The sequence below is a fragment of the Notolepis coatsorum genome, assembly GCF_963971535.1.
Source record: "Notolepis coatsorum genome assembly, chromosome: 4".
In the NCBI taxonomy this organism is placed as follows: Eukaryota; Metazoa; Chordata; class Actinopteri; order Aulopiformes; family Paralepididae; genus Notolepis; species Notolepis coatsorum.
Genome location: NC_140168.1, coordinates 66,316,133 through 66,336,167, shown reverse-complemented (window position 1 = coordinate 66,336,167; position 20,035 = coordinate 66,316,133). Strand labels below are relative to the sequence as shown.

Below are 20,035 nucleotides of genomic sequence, written 5' to 3'. Positions count from 1 at the left end.
TAGCTCACGTTAGCTAGCGATAGCTCCGCGGCTAATTTTAGCTCACCCTAAACTAAATCAATGACTAGGTTCTAAAGCATTCAAGTAGTTTTCACTGCACATAGAAGTAGCCAAACAGCGGGAGCATTTCGGGAGCATATTACCAAAACCCAGGCAATTTCGAGCCCTTAATGAATCAAATAGAGTCTGCCATGGCTACATGCTAACGCTAACATTATTGCGCAACTAGGAAAAACCTGGCAGCGATAAGGGAATCGAAAGTCACGGGAGCCACACGGTTCCAGGCATCGGCCAATTAGGAACCGGTTCCCAACCGGAACCGGTTTTCGATTCCCATCCCTACCTATGACGTTATTATATCACTTATCTCCGCACCCCCAACTCTGACTGACTTCCCGCGTCCCTGCCTGGGGGTTCATGTTATACAAAGAACTAAATGAGATGTTGGCAATTTGGAAATGGTGCAAGTCTTAAAATTCTACCTAAAACCCAGGCGGTTAGGTGGCCGAGCGGAGATTGCGTTCGTCACCAACCGCGGAGCTGTGAGCTAGATTCGCCTGTTCGAGTCCAGCTCACAGCTCCGGGGTTGTCACCAGCTTGGCTGGCCGTCTGCACTAATACAATTGGCTGTATTAGAGGGTGGGAGAAGCTGGCGGGGTGGGTCCGGGTCGTTGTAAACAGCGACTCCTACAGTTCGGTCGGGGCGCCTGCTAAGCGCGGATAGGACTTGAGGGGGATAGTGTGGTCCTCCCACACGCTACGCCCTCTCGATGAGAATCCGCGCTGCCAGGTGAAAAGAAGCGGTGATTGGCTGGACGTGTGTCGGAGGAAGCACGTGGTAGCCTCCACTCTCCCAGATGATCTGACTGTGGGGGGTAAGTGTGTAGCGACCAGGAAGGGACTGGGAATTGGCATACGACTAACATTGGGATGGGAAAAAATCGGAGGAAAATGGAGGGGGAAAAAGATCAAAAAAAAATAAAAATAAAAAAATCTACCTAAAACCAAATACACGTTGCACAATTCCAACGGTCAATATCTATAAACGCAGACAAATGTCCCTTTAAGCAGGAAATGAGAGAATCAAGACTTGAATTTATGATGTCATTAAATTACACTTTTTGGAGTTGGTCCATCGACAATGAATTAGTGATTGACTTTGTGGGCTCACAGAAATTCTAGTTTGAGCTATTACATCCAAATTGATTTAAATGTAGGGCCTACGGCTCTGAATCAGAAAATGTACCTATAATCTCTGTAAATTCTATCACCATGGTTACCATCATAGTGTCCTAGGAGTTGTTCCCACTATTCACTGTCTTTGGATCAGCTTCAGTAGTCTGTCTATTGATGACATCATCACTGGAGTCTTGTCTCTCAGGTGTTCAAGCCTCAAGCCTAAAGAGAGCGACAGCGACCCCACCTGGGCAGCAGCGGTACCCTAGACATTGGCCACACTGCTCAAAATTGCCACAGAGCACTGGGCTGAAAGTTCCAATTATTTCAACTTTGCCTGCAGTTGCAGCTGACCTTGCTGAGCTGCCAATAAGAAGCAACTCCCAAACTAGAGGGGATCGTGTAAAATGACAGTGGAGAAATTGTTTTAACACCAGAAAACTGACCATGATCTTTGCAAACAACGATTTTTAGTTTTTACTCAGAAGACAGACGATCAGTACAAAGTCTGTTTGGTGAACAGCACACCCATGGCAGTCTTTCATCGCTGTCCGTAAACAGAGCTATTAGGGGAGCAGTCAGATTGGTACCATTTAGGTCAGGATTGGGAATGCAAGGATGGCGTTGTTGTAAGGCCACTTGTATATGTTTTTATAATAAATAGATTTTGTTGAGTCTGTTGTTGCTTCCAATTTCTTTTCCCCATGAATGATTTTATTAATAGACTTTTGTTTCATTTATCGATCACAATTAAGGTACAAGCTGTAATCCATGTAAACAACTCAAAACCAAACCATAGTATTGGAGATAATTTGCTTTCCATTCTCCAATTGACTGAGTGAGGTTTTGATACACAAATAATATTCCATGTGGCAAATAAACATGCATTTCTCATGTAATTTGATGCTGTAAAACGTTTGTGTGAAATGTTTGTAAACATTGCTAAAGGATATGTATTGGTATTGATTTGAATGAATGAATGGTGATTTTATTTCTGTCTTTTTTTTTACAAAGCATAGTAGAACTTCAAAAAAAAAAAAAATGACCGAAAATGTGTAGGCTGAAGCCGAGGCTTATAATTGCCTACCCTTTTTACATTACATTACACTATTTACATTACATTACACTATTTACACAAAAAAAAAACACAATTTCAGTATATCATTTAGCAAAGGTTACAAACGTTTCATAGTTTTATGTACAAAACGTATACAAATTTATTTATGTTTCATTTATTTTTTAAATACTTTTTCTTTTATGTTTTTCTTTTTCCCTTTGTCACTATTTGAACACAGCTATGTTTTAGATTAAATATAACTAGGATAATAATTTGGTTTTATATTTATGTATCACCTTATATTTGAGTAATTTCTTAAAAGTATGTAGCGAACTACAAATTTTTACTTCTTTGTCAAAGCTATTCCATAATTTTGCCCCTTTAACATCAGATATACATCGACTTTTTATATTTGTCCTTGCCTTTGCAATATTGAATACACAAGTTCCCCTAAGTCTACACCGGCTCTCTAGTCTGGAACAACTCCTGAATGCCACTTGGAAGTGAGTGCTTATGTGCTTTGTACATTATTATTGCTGTGCTAAGATCGACAAGATCTTCCAATTTTAAGGCATTTGATTTAATAAAGAGTGCGATTTGAATTCTGTAAAGCCAGGCTTATTTTCCATCTAGGTCAAACTCCTCAAGGATGAATGTGCATAATAAACTAAATGTACCAGTATATGGTCAAATTATTTGCATTTTTTATTATCAACATCATAATTGTAATATAGTCCAGTAATAGCATCCATGTGATAATAGTTACAGAGGCTTCTTCTTTTGTAATTAAATTGGATTAGAGGATTTAAGAAACTTGAGGGTCCCATGATACTCTGGGGCCTCTTAAAGTTTCTTCACAAACATAGCCACAACACTGGTAAACAAACTACCCTCCCACTCAGGGCATTATGGGGTAGAACACATAGTAGCATACTACAAGAACCTAGGGGTCCACAAAGACGACTTCAAACTGGAAATGGTAACAACAGATGAGATACTCAAAAAACTGAGCGCCCTCCAACCTAACAAGGCCACTGGCCATGACAACATCCCCTCCAAATTCCTCAGAGACTCAGCAGCCGCCATCACCCCAGTCATCACACACATAATAAACCTCTCCATAAAACAGGGACACGTCCCCAAGGACTTCAAAATTGCGAGAGTAACACCCCTGCACAAAAAAGGCAGTAAATTAGACCCAGGCAACTACCGCCCTGTTTCTATCCTTACCTCCATCTCGAAAGTCATGGAAAAAATTTTATACGAACAGGTCGAAAAATACCTTGCGAAAAAAAATCTAATCTACGAATTCCAATCTGGCTTCAGAACATCCCACTCCACTGACACATGCCTTCTCTATTTAAACGACCACATCAAACAAGAGGTGGACGCGGGCAAATACTGCGGCATGGTCATGCTGGACCTACAAAAGGCCTTCGACACTGTCAATCACACCATTCTGATTGACAAGCTAAAAGCAATTGGTTTTGATAGTCTATCAGTGAGCTGGATGCAATCCTACCTGGAGGGGAGAGAGCAGATGGTGGAGGTAAACGGTACCCTATCCCCCCCCCCTCACAGTAAGCTGTGGTGTTCCACAAGGAAGCATACTAGGTCCGATACTGTTCCTAATTTATGCAAATGACATGTCGTCAGCTTGTGACTGCAACTTGTTCCTGTTTGCGGACGACTCAGCCCTGCTGGTCTCTGACAAGAACAAGTTACAGGTTGAAACTACAAACAAACTATCACTACACATGGGCAAAACAGAGTCCATTCTCTTCGGCTCAAATAACAATCTCAGCAAGACCGACGGCTTCTCAGTTACAGTGGGTGACAATATTGTCACAAGGAAAGAAGATATTACCTACCTGGGTTCCATCCTAGAGGCAAATCTTTCCTGTGACAAAATGGCATCCAATGTAATAAAAAAAGTCAACCAACGAACTCGATTCTTGTACCGGATCTCCTCACTGGTAAACAAGAATACCCTGAAGACTCTGGCAGGAGCACTCATTCAAGGGTACTACGACTATGCTTGCACCTCATGGTACCAAAGCACCTCAAAGGCGCTAAAAACAAAATTACAAACATCTCAAAACAAACTGGTCAGACTACTGCTTGACCTTGCAATGGGCCTGGTCTACAAGATACACTACACGACCAAGGTACCCATGTACATGTCAAAATACTTCCCAAAGGTCAGTAAATACCACGATCACAACACCAGAGGGAGCTCCACAAATCATGTTAAACCCAGATTCGGCTCAAACAAGGGACTAAACACGTTTCGCAATTATGCCACATCAATGTGGAACGCCCTACCCAAAGCTGTAAAGGAATGTGAATCACTACCCACTTTCAAAAACACTCTCAAAGAACACCTACGGGAGACTGCAATTCGAAACTGGCCCCTGTAAATGTCCTAACACAACCCCCTCCAATGTACAGTAAATTACCAAGTATGGTCTTGTCAATATTCCAATGTACAGTTTTGCTTGTACAGTGGTACAGTGTCCCCCACCCACCCCTCCTACCCAACCCCCCCCCCACTCCTACCCAACCCCCCCCCCCCCACCCAACCACCTCCAATGTACAGTCCCCCCCACCTACCCAACCTCCTCCAATGTACAGTTTCTACGTCAAATGTATATACTTTTTTTCTGGACTCTTTTCGTATCACAAACAGTACTGTATTTGCAAATCTGGTATGTCATAAATGTATAGATGTAGCAGTACTGTATCTGTATGTCATGTATGTCATATATGTTACGATGAATTGAAAATGGGGGACCCTGATGTAAACAAGACTGTACTGTACCCATTCTGCAATCTGTTAATAAAGTTTTAATTCATTCATTCATTATTTATTGAAATTAAAAGCCAAAGGCTTTTCGACTACTTAAACCACTGCTGTAAAGACCATACTGCTTGGCTATATCCTTTGTCTTCCAGAATTTTATTTAATTAAATTATGAGGTCAACATGAATGCATTCACACGATATATTTTAAATGTTGGGGTGACAGACGTGTTTTTCTACCCTTGCTATGTTGTCTGTTGTAGTGATTGTAATGGTACATAATTCACCCACGGAACTAATGTAGTTCCGCCCGAACATTCAGGAACATTTGTGGTGATGTCATAGCCGACCGTTCTAGAACATGGGTGACGTCACCATATGATGTCATGACCAATGTTCTAGAACATTGTGTACGTATTATATATTCGGCAATTCTCTCAGTCAGTCAGTCGAGCTGCAAGCATCGTAGCAGTAGCATGTTGTATTTCTGTGCTTAATAAATGCTATTCGCGCTGCCGCGAGCCATGTATTGTACCCATTCTGCGATCTGTTAATAAAGTTTTCACTCAATCAATCAATCCATCCTTCCAAAATCAGGTAAAGAAAACAGCGGACTGTGTCTTTACCGAGAATCGCCCCAGACTGTCAGAGTAGCACCGCCCCCTGGTAGCAGACGGTAGCCTGGCAGTGCGAGCGAGGAGGCGAGCTAATAGCTGAACAGCGTCAACCGTCAACCGCGATTTGAAAAGATGGCAACAACGGACGATTTGCTAGCTCTAGTTTCGGAGCACGCGGAATTATTGTGTTCCCGTCTGAAGGAGCTTCTGTCTTCCGGCCAGGGTTATGTCAGAGCTCAGCTCGGGGTCGACCTGGGTCTAAAGCCCGAGGAGTATCCGACATGGGCCGTCCTCTCCACCACGGCGGCGCTGGGGCTGCTGCTGCTGCTGTCGTCGTGGGCCGCGCTGTGCGGCGGACTGCTGGCCGGGAGGAGACGCGGAGCTCCCGTCACCAGAGCCAGCGGGGAGCCTCTGAGGGCCGGGGCCCCCCTGCTGCTGGTTAATAAAGGTGCCAAGCCGGAGGAGCAGAAGAAGAAGAACAAAAAGAAACCCACGGAAAAGGTACACCAGAGTCCAGACGCGTTGTCATCACGTAGGCCACTCGGTAGTGAGTGACTGAGGGGGTACTTGTAGTTTTGTTTTCGCTGACGACAGCTACCGTTAACTGTATTATGTTGCTATGTGTGACAGCTCGGCTCTTTCAGCGCTAGGTTATGATGAATTGAAAATGGGGGACCCTGATGTAAACAAGACTAAAGTCTTTCTCTGGTCTGCATCCCCTTAACAATTGTATGTATTGAGCTGTACTGTACTGTACCCATTCTGCAATCTGTTAATAAAGTTTTCAATCAATCAATCAGGTTAGCAGATGGCTAGCTAAAAGCTAGCACCAAAGTGTTACAAGGTATTTCCCTGTCAAATAAATGCCGATGGACCAAAAATATTGTCTGACCTCAAAAGAAAAAAACGAATGTTCTAGCAGATGGTAGCTTGAGTAACGGTTAGTTATGTTTGAGATGTTCCTCTAGTCTAGTGTATACAGCTTCTCCATGAGGTCCTGTAACGTTATCTTGCTTGGGATTGGGGTTGTTGAATGGGTTCCAGTAGCTGTTTGCTCCTGGTTATAACAGTGATACACAGGGCAAGTTGTTGGGGAAACTGTCGTGCAGTGCTCAGGCAGTTAGTTGAACATTCTTGCTTTAATCATATGAGAAAATATTGTTGCCAGGTAACATTCCATACGTTTTTTGAACCTGTGTGTACTATATACCTGTATGTCATGTATGTCCCTATGCCATAAATGTCATGATGTCATGTATATTGTGTGTCATAAATGTCACTGAATTGAAAATGGGGGACCCTGATGTAAACAAGACAAATGTCTTTCTCTGGTCTGCATCCCCTTAACAATTGTGTGTATTGAGCCGTACTGTATTGTACGTACCCATTCTGCAATCTGTTAAATAAAGTTTTCATCCATTCATTCATGTCTCACTTTGTTGCCTGTTGCTGAGAGCGTTGCCCGTCTGCATTGTCTACTCTACTGTATCACTGCATAAGGAAGAGGCTCTCCTCCAAGCCTTTCTGAGGCCCTGTCCACACGAGCGCTGGATTTAATGTAACCGAAATTTGAAAAAAATGAAAGCCGGGAAAAACTTGCCTTGTTTGCTTGCCTGTTTTGCTCTGGCTAGCTGTATTTCTGACAGCCTAGCATGTGTCATTTCCACTGATCTTCCCAAAGGTCAGTGAATTCCACGACCACAACACCAGAGGGAATTCCACAAATCATGTTCAACCCAGATTCGACTCAAACAAGGGACTAAACACGTTTCGCAATTATGCCACATCAATGTGGAACGCCCTACCCACAGCCGTAAACAAATTTGAATCCCTACCCACCTTCAAAACCGCTCTCAAAGAGCACCTACGGTAGGGTGCAATTCGAAACTGGCCCCCGTAAATGTCCGAACACCCTACCACCCACCCACCCCCCTCCTAATGTACAGTTTCCCTCCCCCTCGTATGTATATATTTAGTACTGTTAGGATCTCTGTTTAACAGTACTGTATATTTGCATATCTTGTATGTCACAAATGTAACAGTACTGTATATCTGTCATGTATGTCATAAATGTCATGATTAGATTAGATTTTTATATCTGTATGTTGTGTATGTCATAATTGTCATTATGAATTAAATGGGGGACCCTGATCTGCATCCCCTTAACAATTGTGTGTATTGAGTTGTACTGTACTGTACCCATTCTGCAATCATCTGTTAATTAAAGTTTTCAATCAAGAGAGGCACCCCCCCAAGTTGCTCGCTGGCCTAGATATTTAAGCCTACTAACCTACTTCTCATATGTCTAATCTGTCTGTCCTTTTAGAAAGCCCAGTCCAACGGACAACCGGTGCCCGTACCTCAAGACTCTCAAGAGGATGTGAAAGTCGATGAGCCCGTCTCCAAGCCGCCCCAGGAGACCAAGATTGAGAAGGTGTGTGAGAGTAGCTGTTGGCACCAAATCAATCGTCCCCAGAAGCTGTTCATTTTAATCGCAAAGCAGGCATCGTGTGAATTATGGAATTATCCCTTGAAATTATGTTGGGACTTGTGTGAGACATCATATGGATCGGAGTTATTCATTAGGCCTACAACCGCTTTTATGTCTGCAGTGTATGTCTATATCATGGACACAGTAAGTCTTCATTATAGTTTATTAACGATCTCACAGAAGAAGTTCAGCACTGGGAGATGACTACTTGTGATGTAATTTGTCTAAAGGACCTCCTCCTTGTCTAAAGGACCATACCGTTATTGGTGATGAACCCAAGCTTAAATCTTATCTCCTGGCCAGTGTCCACGCTAACAAAAGACGTATGCCTTGTCTCCACTAGCCACGGTTTAGTTGTGCTGTGGCCTGTCTGGCACACACACAGACAGACAGTGAGTGTCTCCATTGTCCTTTTGAACCTGGCCAAAGCTGACTGGACCCCGGCTGAGACAGCAACCTTTCATAACCTGGCCAAAGCTGGCAGGGACAGTTGTATCATCGTGGTGTAGCTTGTGTACCACAGTTGGTGGTGTGAGTTTACAAGAAACACAATGGAGACACAAACCCAACCATACCATGCTAGACCCAGCCAGACTGAACATAGCTAATGGAGACAAGGCAGTAGTCTCTTATCAAAGGGATTGATGCAAAGAGAAAGTCACTATGGAAAACAGTGTGTTTCTGAATGTATGCGTCAATAGAGAGACAAACATGTTTAAATAATTATAATAAAAAACAATGTCTTTGTAGCATGACCAGGAGATAGCTTTCTTTGGGTAGCTTTCTTTTATATAATTCTATGATTTATCACCATAAAGGTAAAAAGAAAGATAAGGTGAAAATTCTAAAAGATCTAAGACTCAGGAAAATGGTCGCGTGGTAATGTAAAATATGTGTGCTGACTAGTAAACGTGCTATAAAACTTCTATTTACCGTAGATAGCGATGGGCCTTTGAAAAGGATAAGCCATTTTCCGACAACACACTGACTCAGCCTTGTGTTATAATTCTAGGAAGAATGATGAGCACATTCTGGTATTTTTCACAAATAGGCTTTAATAAACATTCAGTCACACATTCAGAAAGGTTGGTTCGACACAAATAAGTTATCACTCAATTTGAAAAAAACCAACTTCATGATATTTGGAAATGGTAAAATAAACACTGATCCTCAACTGAAAATTGATAATGTAAAAATTGAGAGAGTACATACAAACAAGTTTCTAGGGGTCTTAATAGACTACAAACTGCTGGAAACCCCATATAAAATATCTGTGTTCAAAGTTAGCGAGAAGTATTGGTATACTGGGCAAGACTAGATATATCCTGAATCAGAAAACTATATATACATTATATTGCACACTCATTGCACCATATCTATTGTGTTGAAACCTGGGGAAATACTTATAAAAGCAACTTACAAAAGATATGCACACTGCAAAAAAGAGCCATACGGATAGTACATCATGGTAGATATTTAGATCACACAAATAGTCTGTTTGTAAGGAGTCAAACATTAAAATTCATGGACTTAATCAAATTCAAATCTGCACAAATTATGTTTCTGGCAATAAAAAACAAATTACCAAGCAACATTAAAAAAAAATGTCATGGCTAGAGAGAGTGTTTATAATTTTAGAGGGACATTAGCTTTAAAGCAACCTACAACTCAAGAGTATAAAATTAAGCAAAAATATCAATCAATTTAAAGGTAGCTATAAACAAGCACTTATGGACACATATAAGAGAGGAGCTTGAGCAGTAATGTGACTGCCTATTATTATTTCTTATTTGGATATATAAAAAACTACTTTTATTTAATTTTTTATTATTTGTTATATTATTTATATTTTTATTAAATTATAATGTAAAATATTGTAAGGAAGGGGCAGGGCTTGATAAGTTGTTTTACTTCCCCCTGTTCTTTCTCGAACACTTATTGTATGGAAATAGTCTTTGACTATTTACCTTTTTGTTTTTTAAACTTGTTTGTTTCTATGTTCGAGACAAAATAAAAATCAAATCAAAAACATTCAGTCACAGAATCCATTTTTATCATAATTACATAGAGCTGGGTATCGACATTGATTACCTCGATTAGATTACGTTTAAATTCACAATGGTCCTGATTCAATGAAATTCCATTCAATATCGATTAAATTAGGCTTGATGGCACTGGTTTCGTGCGAGAAGTGCCATTGTTGTCAAGTGGTGTAATTTGGTGAACTGAGTTTCATTAGTAGTTCAGCAGAAACATGGCGATTAAAAGACTGATCTTGGGATTTTAACCTCTTAAGCCCAATATAATAAACATACCGTCATAAATAGATCAATACAGTCCGTATTAAGTGATGTTGCGTTTCTTTAAAAAAATATATATATCCAAGAGTAAAGACCCTAACCCTATCAAAACAGCAGTATATTTTCAGCACTAAATTATTTTACCAATGATTTGAGGTGTTATTAACTAAATATGAGCGTGTAAAAATCTGCAGTACTGTATCTACAAAGAAAATTCACTTTTGGTCAATGTTAGCATGGTGTTATTCACCGTCAAAGATAATAATTTGTATTCTCTTAGTCTTTTGGTTCATTACAATTTCCTCAAGCATAGTAACAGACACAATATTATAATACATTCCCTGAGGTCCATAGATGTCCCTAGATACCAAGAACATGCAAATGGACCTTGTAGAAGTGGAGCAATCTTCCATTAACTTTCCATGTACTTTTAGGCACATTTCTGGAAATATGGCTAGGGCTTAAGAGGTTAAGAATAAATTCAAGTGAAACGATTCAAGATTTTGGGGGCGGGGTGGCATGTTCTTTCTGGCCCTATAAATACATTATATCATGGTCAAATTTAATTTGATAGGTTGGTGAAAGAGGTGAACTTCACAGAGTTTGGCTTTAATTACCGGTACTGTACATATTCGTAGTATTAGATAGTATTTTATCTCTGGGTACAATTTGGCGAGACCTCTGCTGGATTTCCTTACATTTTTCAAAACTACACATGAGAATAACTTCATAATGGCATAACTTGTCAGTAAACAACTGTGATTTTGTCCATTTTCTCGGTCATCTTGCTTCTTCACTCACGTATGAACACACAGCCATGCGGTGTAGAGTGGTTTATGGTAACATCCTTTTTGCAACAGGAAGCAACAGAGTTCATGGCAAAAATATAATTTTGTTTTTGAGAAACATTTGCAAGATTGAAACACCATAGAGGCTATAGACTTTCTCTGTACATTTCTCACTTTAGATGTAGAAGCGTTCTACATATAAGTGTTTTAAAGAGGTCCGTATGGGTCCATGTGCATGATTTCATTCATTTGCAGTGACGAATCATATGTACAAATTAATTCCTCAATTATTGATTAGTTCAAAAATCATTATTTGTCAACAAAAATGTTGTATAGCTGAGGACAGCTGTAATTATCATAATGCAACATTTTTCTCAACCCTCGTTTCCAGGCCCGGGTGGTGCAGGTTCAGGTGAAGAAGAACAAGAAGAAAACCAAAGCAGAAGGGAAACCAGCTCGGAGCGCCACAGATGGGAAAGAACCTGATGATGGTAAGACTCACTACCGTGTAGTTTCCCCTGAAAAAAAACAGCTGTGCTGCGCACATGCTACCGGAATCCATATTGGCGCATGCTGCCAGAGAAATAACTTAAAACTACCATAGAATTGTTCGAGATAGGTTATTATTCATGTTCATGGAGTCATGTGCGTGTGAATTTGCTAGAATGTTTTTGGAAGTGCTCTGGAGGCCTAGGTAGCTGCATATTTGTACACTGCAAATATGCAAAATCTAATCTTATCAAGTGAAAATATCTTGTATTTGGCAGATAATTTTGCTTATTTCAAGTTTATTTCCTTGATTTGTCAATTTAATCTTGTTTTAAGAAAATGTCAATTGAGCAAAATCGGGAAATAAACTAAATTATCTGCCAGTGGGATAAGATGATTCAAGATAATTCTACTCAATATTGGACCAAATACAAGATATTTTCACTTGATGAGATAAAATTATTTTGCAGTGTAGTTGTAATCAGGGTAATGTCAAGATGAATGACATGCCTCAACACTTGTTAATGTACAACACTAAGAAAATTACACTATTTGTATTGAACATAGATATAGATGATTTAATAGATTATATAAATAGAAAACCTAGATACCTAGAACATACTAACTCTAACATACACAAATCATAACACTAACAGCATGTTACACCTAAGAAGTCTCAGTGGCATAGGCTACATTCTGCCTTAGAGCATTTTCCTGGGCTTTTGAAAGAAAAGCTCCAGGGCTCTTCGGTAGGGGAATTCACTGGTAGGGGGCCCATTGATGCTGAGAAGCATACAAGCAGCCAGATGGTCTCCCTGCAGACTGGCCTGTTCCTCAGGTCAGTCTTCACCTGTAAATATGGAATCAATCACTAGACAATAAGTGGGGTGGGACCCATGAGGGTGAGATTTGTGGCAAGTCAAATAACAAATCTGATGTACAAATTACTAGGGCTGACCTCGGCTAGTCGAATAGTTCCTAAAGCAGATGAGAATTTTTTGTTCACATTGTGATCCATTTACACACTATACTGATTACTGAGCACATAACAGGGACAATTCAAGCTGCCCTTGGCTTAGGATGGTTCTGAGATGTTAAATTAAAACAAATATATATTAGAAAAGGCTGTATTCATATAAAACACAACCAAATATTTAGGATTTGGGACGGTTGCTCTTCTCGTCTTCATATGGGGTGATGGTATGAGGTATACAAGGTTGGGAAAGCCTGTTTTAGCCACCAGTTTCCAACTAATACCTCCAGGCTGCATGATCATTGTGACACACAGTATTTAAAGACTTGCACAAGAGCACAGTGGCATTGTTGAAGGAATTACCCCTGATATACTTAACTTTTACTGAGTCAAATAGGTGAGAGGTTATATGGCCTCAGTCCAGTGGCATAATGTCATTCGGTGTGGAGTGGGCCGTCCATGGACATCAAGCGATTGTCCACATGGCCAATCCATGCCCCCCCCCCCCCCCCCCGTCTCTCTCTGTGTACATTCAATGATTTGAAGGTCTCGACTCCCGGAGAGTCAGCATTGCCTTGGCTCGGGCTGATCGCTATACTAACTCGTTTGGCTGAGTTAGGGGGAGGGGAGCCGTGGGTGGGTCCTGGGCGTTGTGGACAGCGACCCCTACAGTTCGGTCGGGGCGCCTGCTCAGCAAGGGTAGGATCTGGAAAGAGGTAGTGCGACCTTCCACACGTTACACTCTCCCAGTGAGAATCTGCGCTGCCAGGCTGGCTGCCAGCTGGCTGCACATGCGTCGGAGGATAGCATGCGACAGTCTCCGGCCTCTCAGACCAACAGTAGGGGAAAGTGCGCAACAACCAGGAAGGGGGTTGGGAATTGGCATAACCATAGATATATATAGAAGATAGCTTGCCCGCGCTGCCGGCCAATGGAGAGCGACGTCACTGACAGGGTTCCCACGGTACCTGGAAAACATGGAATTCATTTTTTCATTTTCCAGGTATGGAAAGGCATGGAAACTGAGCAAAAGTGACCAATTACATGGAAATAGAAACAGTTGTCCTGGAAAATTTTATTGGATGATGTGTAATAAAATTTAACTATTGAGCACAGAATTAACATGAGTTTATAAAAACCCTTTACATGTGAACAGCTTTTACTGTAGATAGAAATGGATGATCCCATGTTGTAGAAGATCATGCTCTTGGCATCCTATATGGTATATTGGATGTTGGAATTTGATGCAGGCAACTTGGTAAGCCAAGGGAGCCTTGGCATCTACAGTGAAACTTGAGTGAAACTTCTTATGCAAGTTTATCCTCAAATGTAAGTAGCTGTGTTTTAACTGTGTGGTAAACCTGGGTTTATCAACGTTAGTTAGTAAGCAGTGCAATCTTTCAGCAGTCAGTCTGGAATTAATGTATGCATTCAAAAGTGCTGAATAAATGTTTTATGGGCCCATAATAGTGATTATTATTATTTAAGTTAAGTTTTGCCATAATCATGTCTTTTGCCATAATCAGGTAGCTGAAAAAAAAAATACATTATATATATATTTATATTGATCATTTTCGGCCTTTCGGCATTCGGTTTTCGGCCAACTGTTTCCTATTTTCGGTATCAGTTTCGGCCAAGAATTTCCCTTCGGTGCATCGGAAACCCATTGGGGGGTGCGTCAGCTAGGTCGGGAGGTGACAGGGGGGCGTCTATATTAAATCCAGCCGAAGAGTGCATCCACATTGGCGTTTTGCGCTCTGATTGGCAGAGCGCGCGCATGAGCCGCGACGCGCTCCTCTAGCCAGGAATCGAAACTCCGTTTAAGCTCCAGAGAGCGAGGCTGAAAATCCACAGTTCTTACCCCACTGATGGGAGCCGAATCCCGGATCCGAGTTTTCTGATGAATACCCCCAAAATATGGAGGTCCCGAACGCAATTTTAAGTATTGATTCCGCCGTAACGAATCATTAAAAAAATATACTGTTAACTGGAGTATGTTGTTTCTTTACATATATGTTGGATTAGAGAATTGGTTTGTCATGACAATCCAATAAAAAATCGCAATTTACCCGGTGGCTACAACAACACACATCATTGTGGGGCGGCGTGGCTCAGGGGTAGAGCGGGTCGTCCAATGATCGAAGGGTTGGTGGTTCGAATCCCGCTCAAGCCCATGTCCATCCCACTGCCGTTGTGTCCTTGGGCAAGACACTTAACCTACTTGCCTCGTATGAATGTGTATGCATGTGAATGAATGTTGCTGGTGGTCGGAGGGGCCGTAGGCGATGATTATTCGCCACGCTTCCGTGAGTCTGCCTCAGGGCAGCTCTGGCTGCAATTGTAGCTTACCACCACCGGTATGACTGTGTATGAACGAATAATGGACTGTACGCGCTCTGGGGTCACTGGGGTGTCATGAAGAGCGCTATATAAATCCAATCCATTATTATTGTTTACAATGAACGGTGGGGCTAATCGACACGGACGCGTTAAACTAACCTAAAGTTAGTTGTTCACCAACAATCTACAGACACAAACAAACACAGAACCGGACTGTTATATTAAATTAATTGATTGCTGTTTAACGCGTCCGATTATTCCCATCATGTCATTGCCATTGGCTCCACGCCGCGCTCAATCACTGGCCGTCTTACCCCACGGACGCACGCTCGTCCTCGGTATCGCCATCGGTCAACCGCCGCCGCCGCCACCTAAGTGGGAGCACCGCGCGCCCCAGCCCAGCCCCACCGTTCATTGTAAACAATGATGCATTGATTGATTGATTGATTGAAAAGTTTATTAACAGATTGCAGAATGGGTACAGTACAGTACAGCTCAATACATACAATTGTTAAGAGGATGCAGACCTGAGAAAGACTTTCGTCTTGTTTCCATCAGGGTCCCCCATTTTCAATTCATCATAAATCAATCATGCATGTAGTTACTGTGTGTTGTTGTAGCCACCGGGTAAATCGCAATTTTTTATTGGATTGTCATGACAAACCAATTCTCTAATCCAACATATATGTAAAGAAACAACATACTCCAGTTAACGGTATATCTTTTTAATGATTCGTTACGGCGTAATCAATACTTAATTGCGTTCGGGACCTCCATATTTTGGGGGTATTCATCAGAAAACTCGGATCCGCGATTCGGCTCCACAGTGGGGCAAGAACTGTGGATTTTCAGCCTCGCTCTCTGGAGCTTAAACAGAGTTTAGATTCCTGGCTAGAGGAGCGCGTCGCGGCTCATGCGCATGCGCGCGCTCGGCCAATCGGAGCGCAAAACGCCAATGCGGAAGCACTCTTCGGCTGGATTTAATATAGACGCGACAGGGGGTGCACGGGCAAAAAAGTTTGGGAACCGCTGTAGATCATCACTTAATATGGTACCTGGAAAATCAGGAGGTAGTATGGAAAAAAATGTCAAGGTAAGCGTGGGAACCCTGACTGAACCGCCGCCATCTTGGGAGAGTCAGCCTTGAGTGAGAGTGAGTGAGCTGCACAGACAAAAATACTCATAACTCGCTGAAATATTGACGGATTTACAAACGGTTTGGTTTATTACAAGCATTATTAACGTGGCTATGATTCAAGCGGTTTGTAAAAAAAAACATCTTTAACATTTTTTTTTATAAGTATGCAGTATCATAACTACATCTTTGATGTTTATAGCAAACCAACCCGTTTGTAAATCCGTCAATATCTCAGCGAGTTATGAGTATTTTTGTCTGTGCAGCTCACTCACTCTCACTCAAGGCTGACTCCCAAGATGGCGGCGGTTCAGTGACGCTGGTGACTCCGCCTTAAGCTATCTAGTGTTCTATATATATCTATGGGCATAACGACTAACAGTGGGATGGGAGAAAAATCGGAAAAAGAAGGAGGGGGAAAAAAGATAATAAAAAAAAATAATAATAATGATTTGAAGTAGCCAAACGTTAGACTATAAACTGGATAGTTGATGATAATAAATATTTCACTTCATTAGGGCAATTTCAGTGTTATGGATGTTACAATCAGAGAGAACATTGGAAACTTAACTTAACATTGACAAGGCATCGATTTGAATTGGAAGTATAATTTACACATTTTAGTTACACTTATTGAGATAAAGATGAGCCTGCAATAAGAAATGTTTTGACCTTTTGATTTTGAGATAGGTGACAAAATACACAGCGTTATGGATGTTACGGAAATTGACAAGCTTTTCGGACTCACTGAACACATGATGAAAACTCTGTGAATATATTTTTCAAAGAATAACATGTTTACTATCACTTTGTAGGGAGGGTTTGAGGTACCCAAAAAGCACATTCCGGAAAACCTGGCATTTCCTCTCAAGGAATGAATCACAAAAAAGTGCTGTTATGGATGTTACATTTTTGCGTTATGGATGTTACACGTCTGAAATAGAAAAAAAAACACTATCAAAAATAGGGCTTTACCCACATGTGTTTGACTTCGGTGGACCATTTTGAGGGTCAAACCAGTCTGGATTCATGTTGTAGTCTGAAAAAATGCCAGGAAATGCTGAGAGAATTGTTGAATATATATGATTATGACATCATACTGTGACATCACAAATGTTCTAGAATGTTTGATTATGACATCATACTGTGACATCACAAATGTTCTAGAATGTTCTATTATGACAGCATACTGTGACATCACAAATGTTCTAGAATGTTCTATTATGACATCATACTGTGACATCACAAAAAAAAATCTTTACTTTTTTTTGTGTCTTAAATAGTTTCAAAATATAAGTCACTTCTGAAAATAAATTACAAAAAGTTTTTGGAAAATAGCTCTTTATTTGACACTTTGGGTGCCATGGGTTAAATTCATTATATACCATAGGTTGCCGGCTCTATTTGTCTATGGAGAAGTACCCCTTATTTGCATGGCTATAACTTTTTTAATTCTATTGCTACATTGCCATTATTAGGGCCCATTCAAAGTCCTATATGTATTGTTCATTGTGTAGCAACGTTAAACTTTTTCATTCACATATTCATAGTAAAGTATGGTCTAATGTATAAGTATGTTTTCATCTCTTTCTGCAGCTTTCTCCAGAACGTGATCTATAGCCCCAAATGCATTATATTGATGATGAAATACAGTTTGATGGCAATCGGGGCGATATAAAAAAATTCAATTGGACGTACTTCTAGAATGATCTACGTATGATCTGATGATGACCGGATGGGCGGGGGATCGTTTATAATTCCGTGGGCAGCGTTATATCATTCATCTAGTGTGGGTCATATGTTCATCATAACAGTTTATATGGAACACGTTCAAAAATATCGTTGAATCTTACCGGATCTTCCTCGCGCCGTTGGACGATCAGCGTGGTGTAGACCGTTTTCGATTATGGGATGTTTATCCTGATGAACCATTTCCAGCTTGTATAATACTATATACGTCCAATCATGTTGTTTATCGAGTTATTGGCAATGGATCGCTATATAATGTGACAAGCCAGAGTGCCGGCAGCCAAACCGAGTGCCCGGAAGTAATATGGCCGACCAGCACAACCTCCACAGCACTTCCTGTTTGGCGATTGCGCCGATCGGCCACCAGATGGCGCTCCTGAACCGCCAGAGAGCTCAGTGGGTCCTCCTGGTGGATCTCAGGCCAGCGGAGGGGAAATATGAATTCGATCACAGATTTTTGAAATATTGATATTAAAGACGCTGTACAGCGTCCTTCGGCAACTTGAGCATGGCCGGGAATGACGCTGTAAAGCGTTTCCCGGCAGTTAAAGTGTTAACATAAAAAGTGTTTTTTATACAGAGAACAGCAATATTAATATTGGTTAAATCAGAAAATGAGTTTTGGAGCAATTCCATGAAAATGTCAACCTCACCATGAAAAAGAAAGTTATAAAAAATCAAGTCCAATTCACTATGCCTGGACTGGTTAAGAGAAATGGCATCTCCCTGTTATCCATGTGAGGATTGAGGTGTTCACGAATCTGATCAAAACTGACGCAGGACGCCTATGCTAATACCAACGCATTTGTGCGATTTGCTAATCTGATTGGCCACTGACGTTTCTGGTCATGTGACATGTGCAAGTTCTTTCGACGGTTAAGCTTAGGCACTCTTTCGAAGTTGGTTAAGGTTAGAGTTTGTCTTACAGCATGGCGATAGTTTGCAGGCTGTTCGACGCGGAAATGGGCAAAGACACAGCTCGTCGCGCTATTGGGCGCACATGTCACATGACCAGAAACGTCAGTGGCCAATCAGATTCGTAAATCGCACAAATGCGTTGGTATTAGCATAGACGCACCCAGGACTTGTCCTCTTTGGTTGGAAGTGCAGCGGTAAGCCTCCATAAGGGACATGGACATGTGGCGTTTCTGAACCCTCTGCTTGACTCCTTCTCTTATGGTCACTGCATCCTTCATTCCTGGGGCCTGTCTTGAAATGTCGTCCCTGGAATAATACTCATTTACTTTCTGTTTGGTTTCATTTGGGGTTTCTGTGTTTTTTGGGGTGGGTTTCTTGTCACGATACTCGGCAAAACAATAACAAATACACATGTAGGCTGAGCAGACGCGAGGGCGAGATGGCCGACAGCAGCCGATTAGTAGTAGGCTAACGTGGACACTGCTCTGCCTAGACCAACAATGTGTGAAAAAGTTGTGTCTGGAAATATGTTGGATTTTAATCAAACAAGGAGTCATAAAATACTTCTGATTTAAATCAAACAAAGGGGTCATAATCGGACTTAACAACACACATTTTTGATAGTGTTTTTTGTCTATTTCAGACGTGTAACATCCATAACGCAAAAATGTAACATCCATAACGGCACTTTTTTGTGATTCATTCCTTGAGAGGAAATGCCAGGTTTTCCTGAATGTGCTTTTTGGGTACCTCAAACCCTTCCCTACAAAGTGATAGTAAACATGTTATTCTTTGAAAAAAATATTCACAGAGTTTTCATCATGTGTTCAGTGAGTCCGAAAATCTTGTCAATTTCCATAACATCCATAACGCTGTGTATTTTGTCACCTATCTCAAAATCCAAAAGGTCAAAACATTTCTTATTGCAGGCTCATCTTTTTTTTTTAAACTTTGACCAGTCAGCTGGTTCTTTTTAGCGTTTGTCGCTTTTTCGTCGCATTCATACTTGGTCAAGTTCGACCGACAGAAGCAGGCTGAAAGGGTTCAGATGGGGGGAAAGACACTCTGGGAAAGGCACTGCTGCCGTCCGGGATTCGAACGCGCTCAGCCCCAGATCCGCGCGAGCGCGGTTGTCCACGGCGCTGAAATAGCACTCGCGGTACGTGGTGAGCTACTGGAGCTCCCCTGCAGGCTCATCTT

At 41.4% G+C, this 20,035-nt stretch overlaps 1 protein-coding gene across 6 annotated transcripts in view; it reads left to right on the top strand.

The window, feature by feature from the left end:
- The first annotated feature begins 5,720 nt into the window (after positions 1-5,720).
- The window catches only part of mtdha (metadherin a), a 49,949-nt gene continuing 35,634 nt past the window's right edge, over positions 5,721-20,035 (top strand). For all 6 annotated transcript variants that reach the window (XM_084311703.1, XM_084311702.1, XM_084311707.1 and 3 more), the window contains exons 1-3: positions 5,721-6,153; positions 7,979-8,086; positions 11,623-11,722. In XM_084311703.1, the coding sequence (XP_084167829.1) occupies positions 5,785-6,153; positions 7,979-8,086; positions 11,623-11,722 (577 nt within the window). In that variant the 5' untranslated portion in view covers positions 5,721-5,784. The remainder of the gene's footprint in view (positions 6,154-7,978; positions 8,087-11,622; positions 11,723-20,035) is intronic.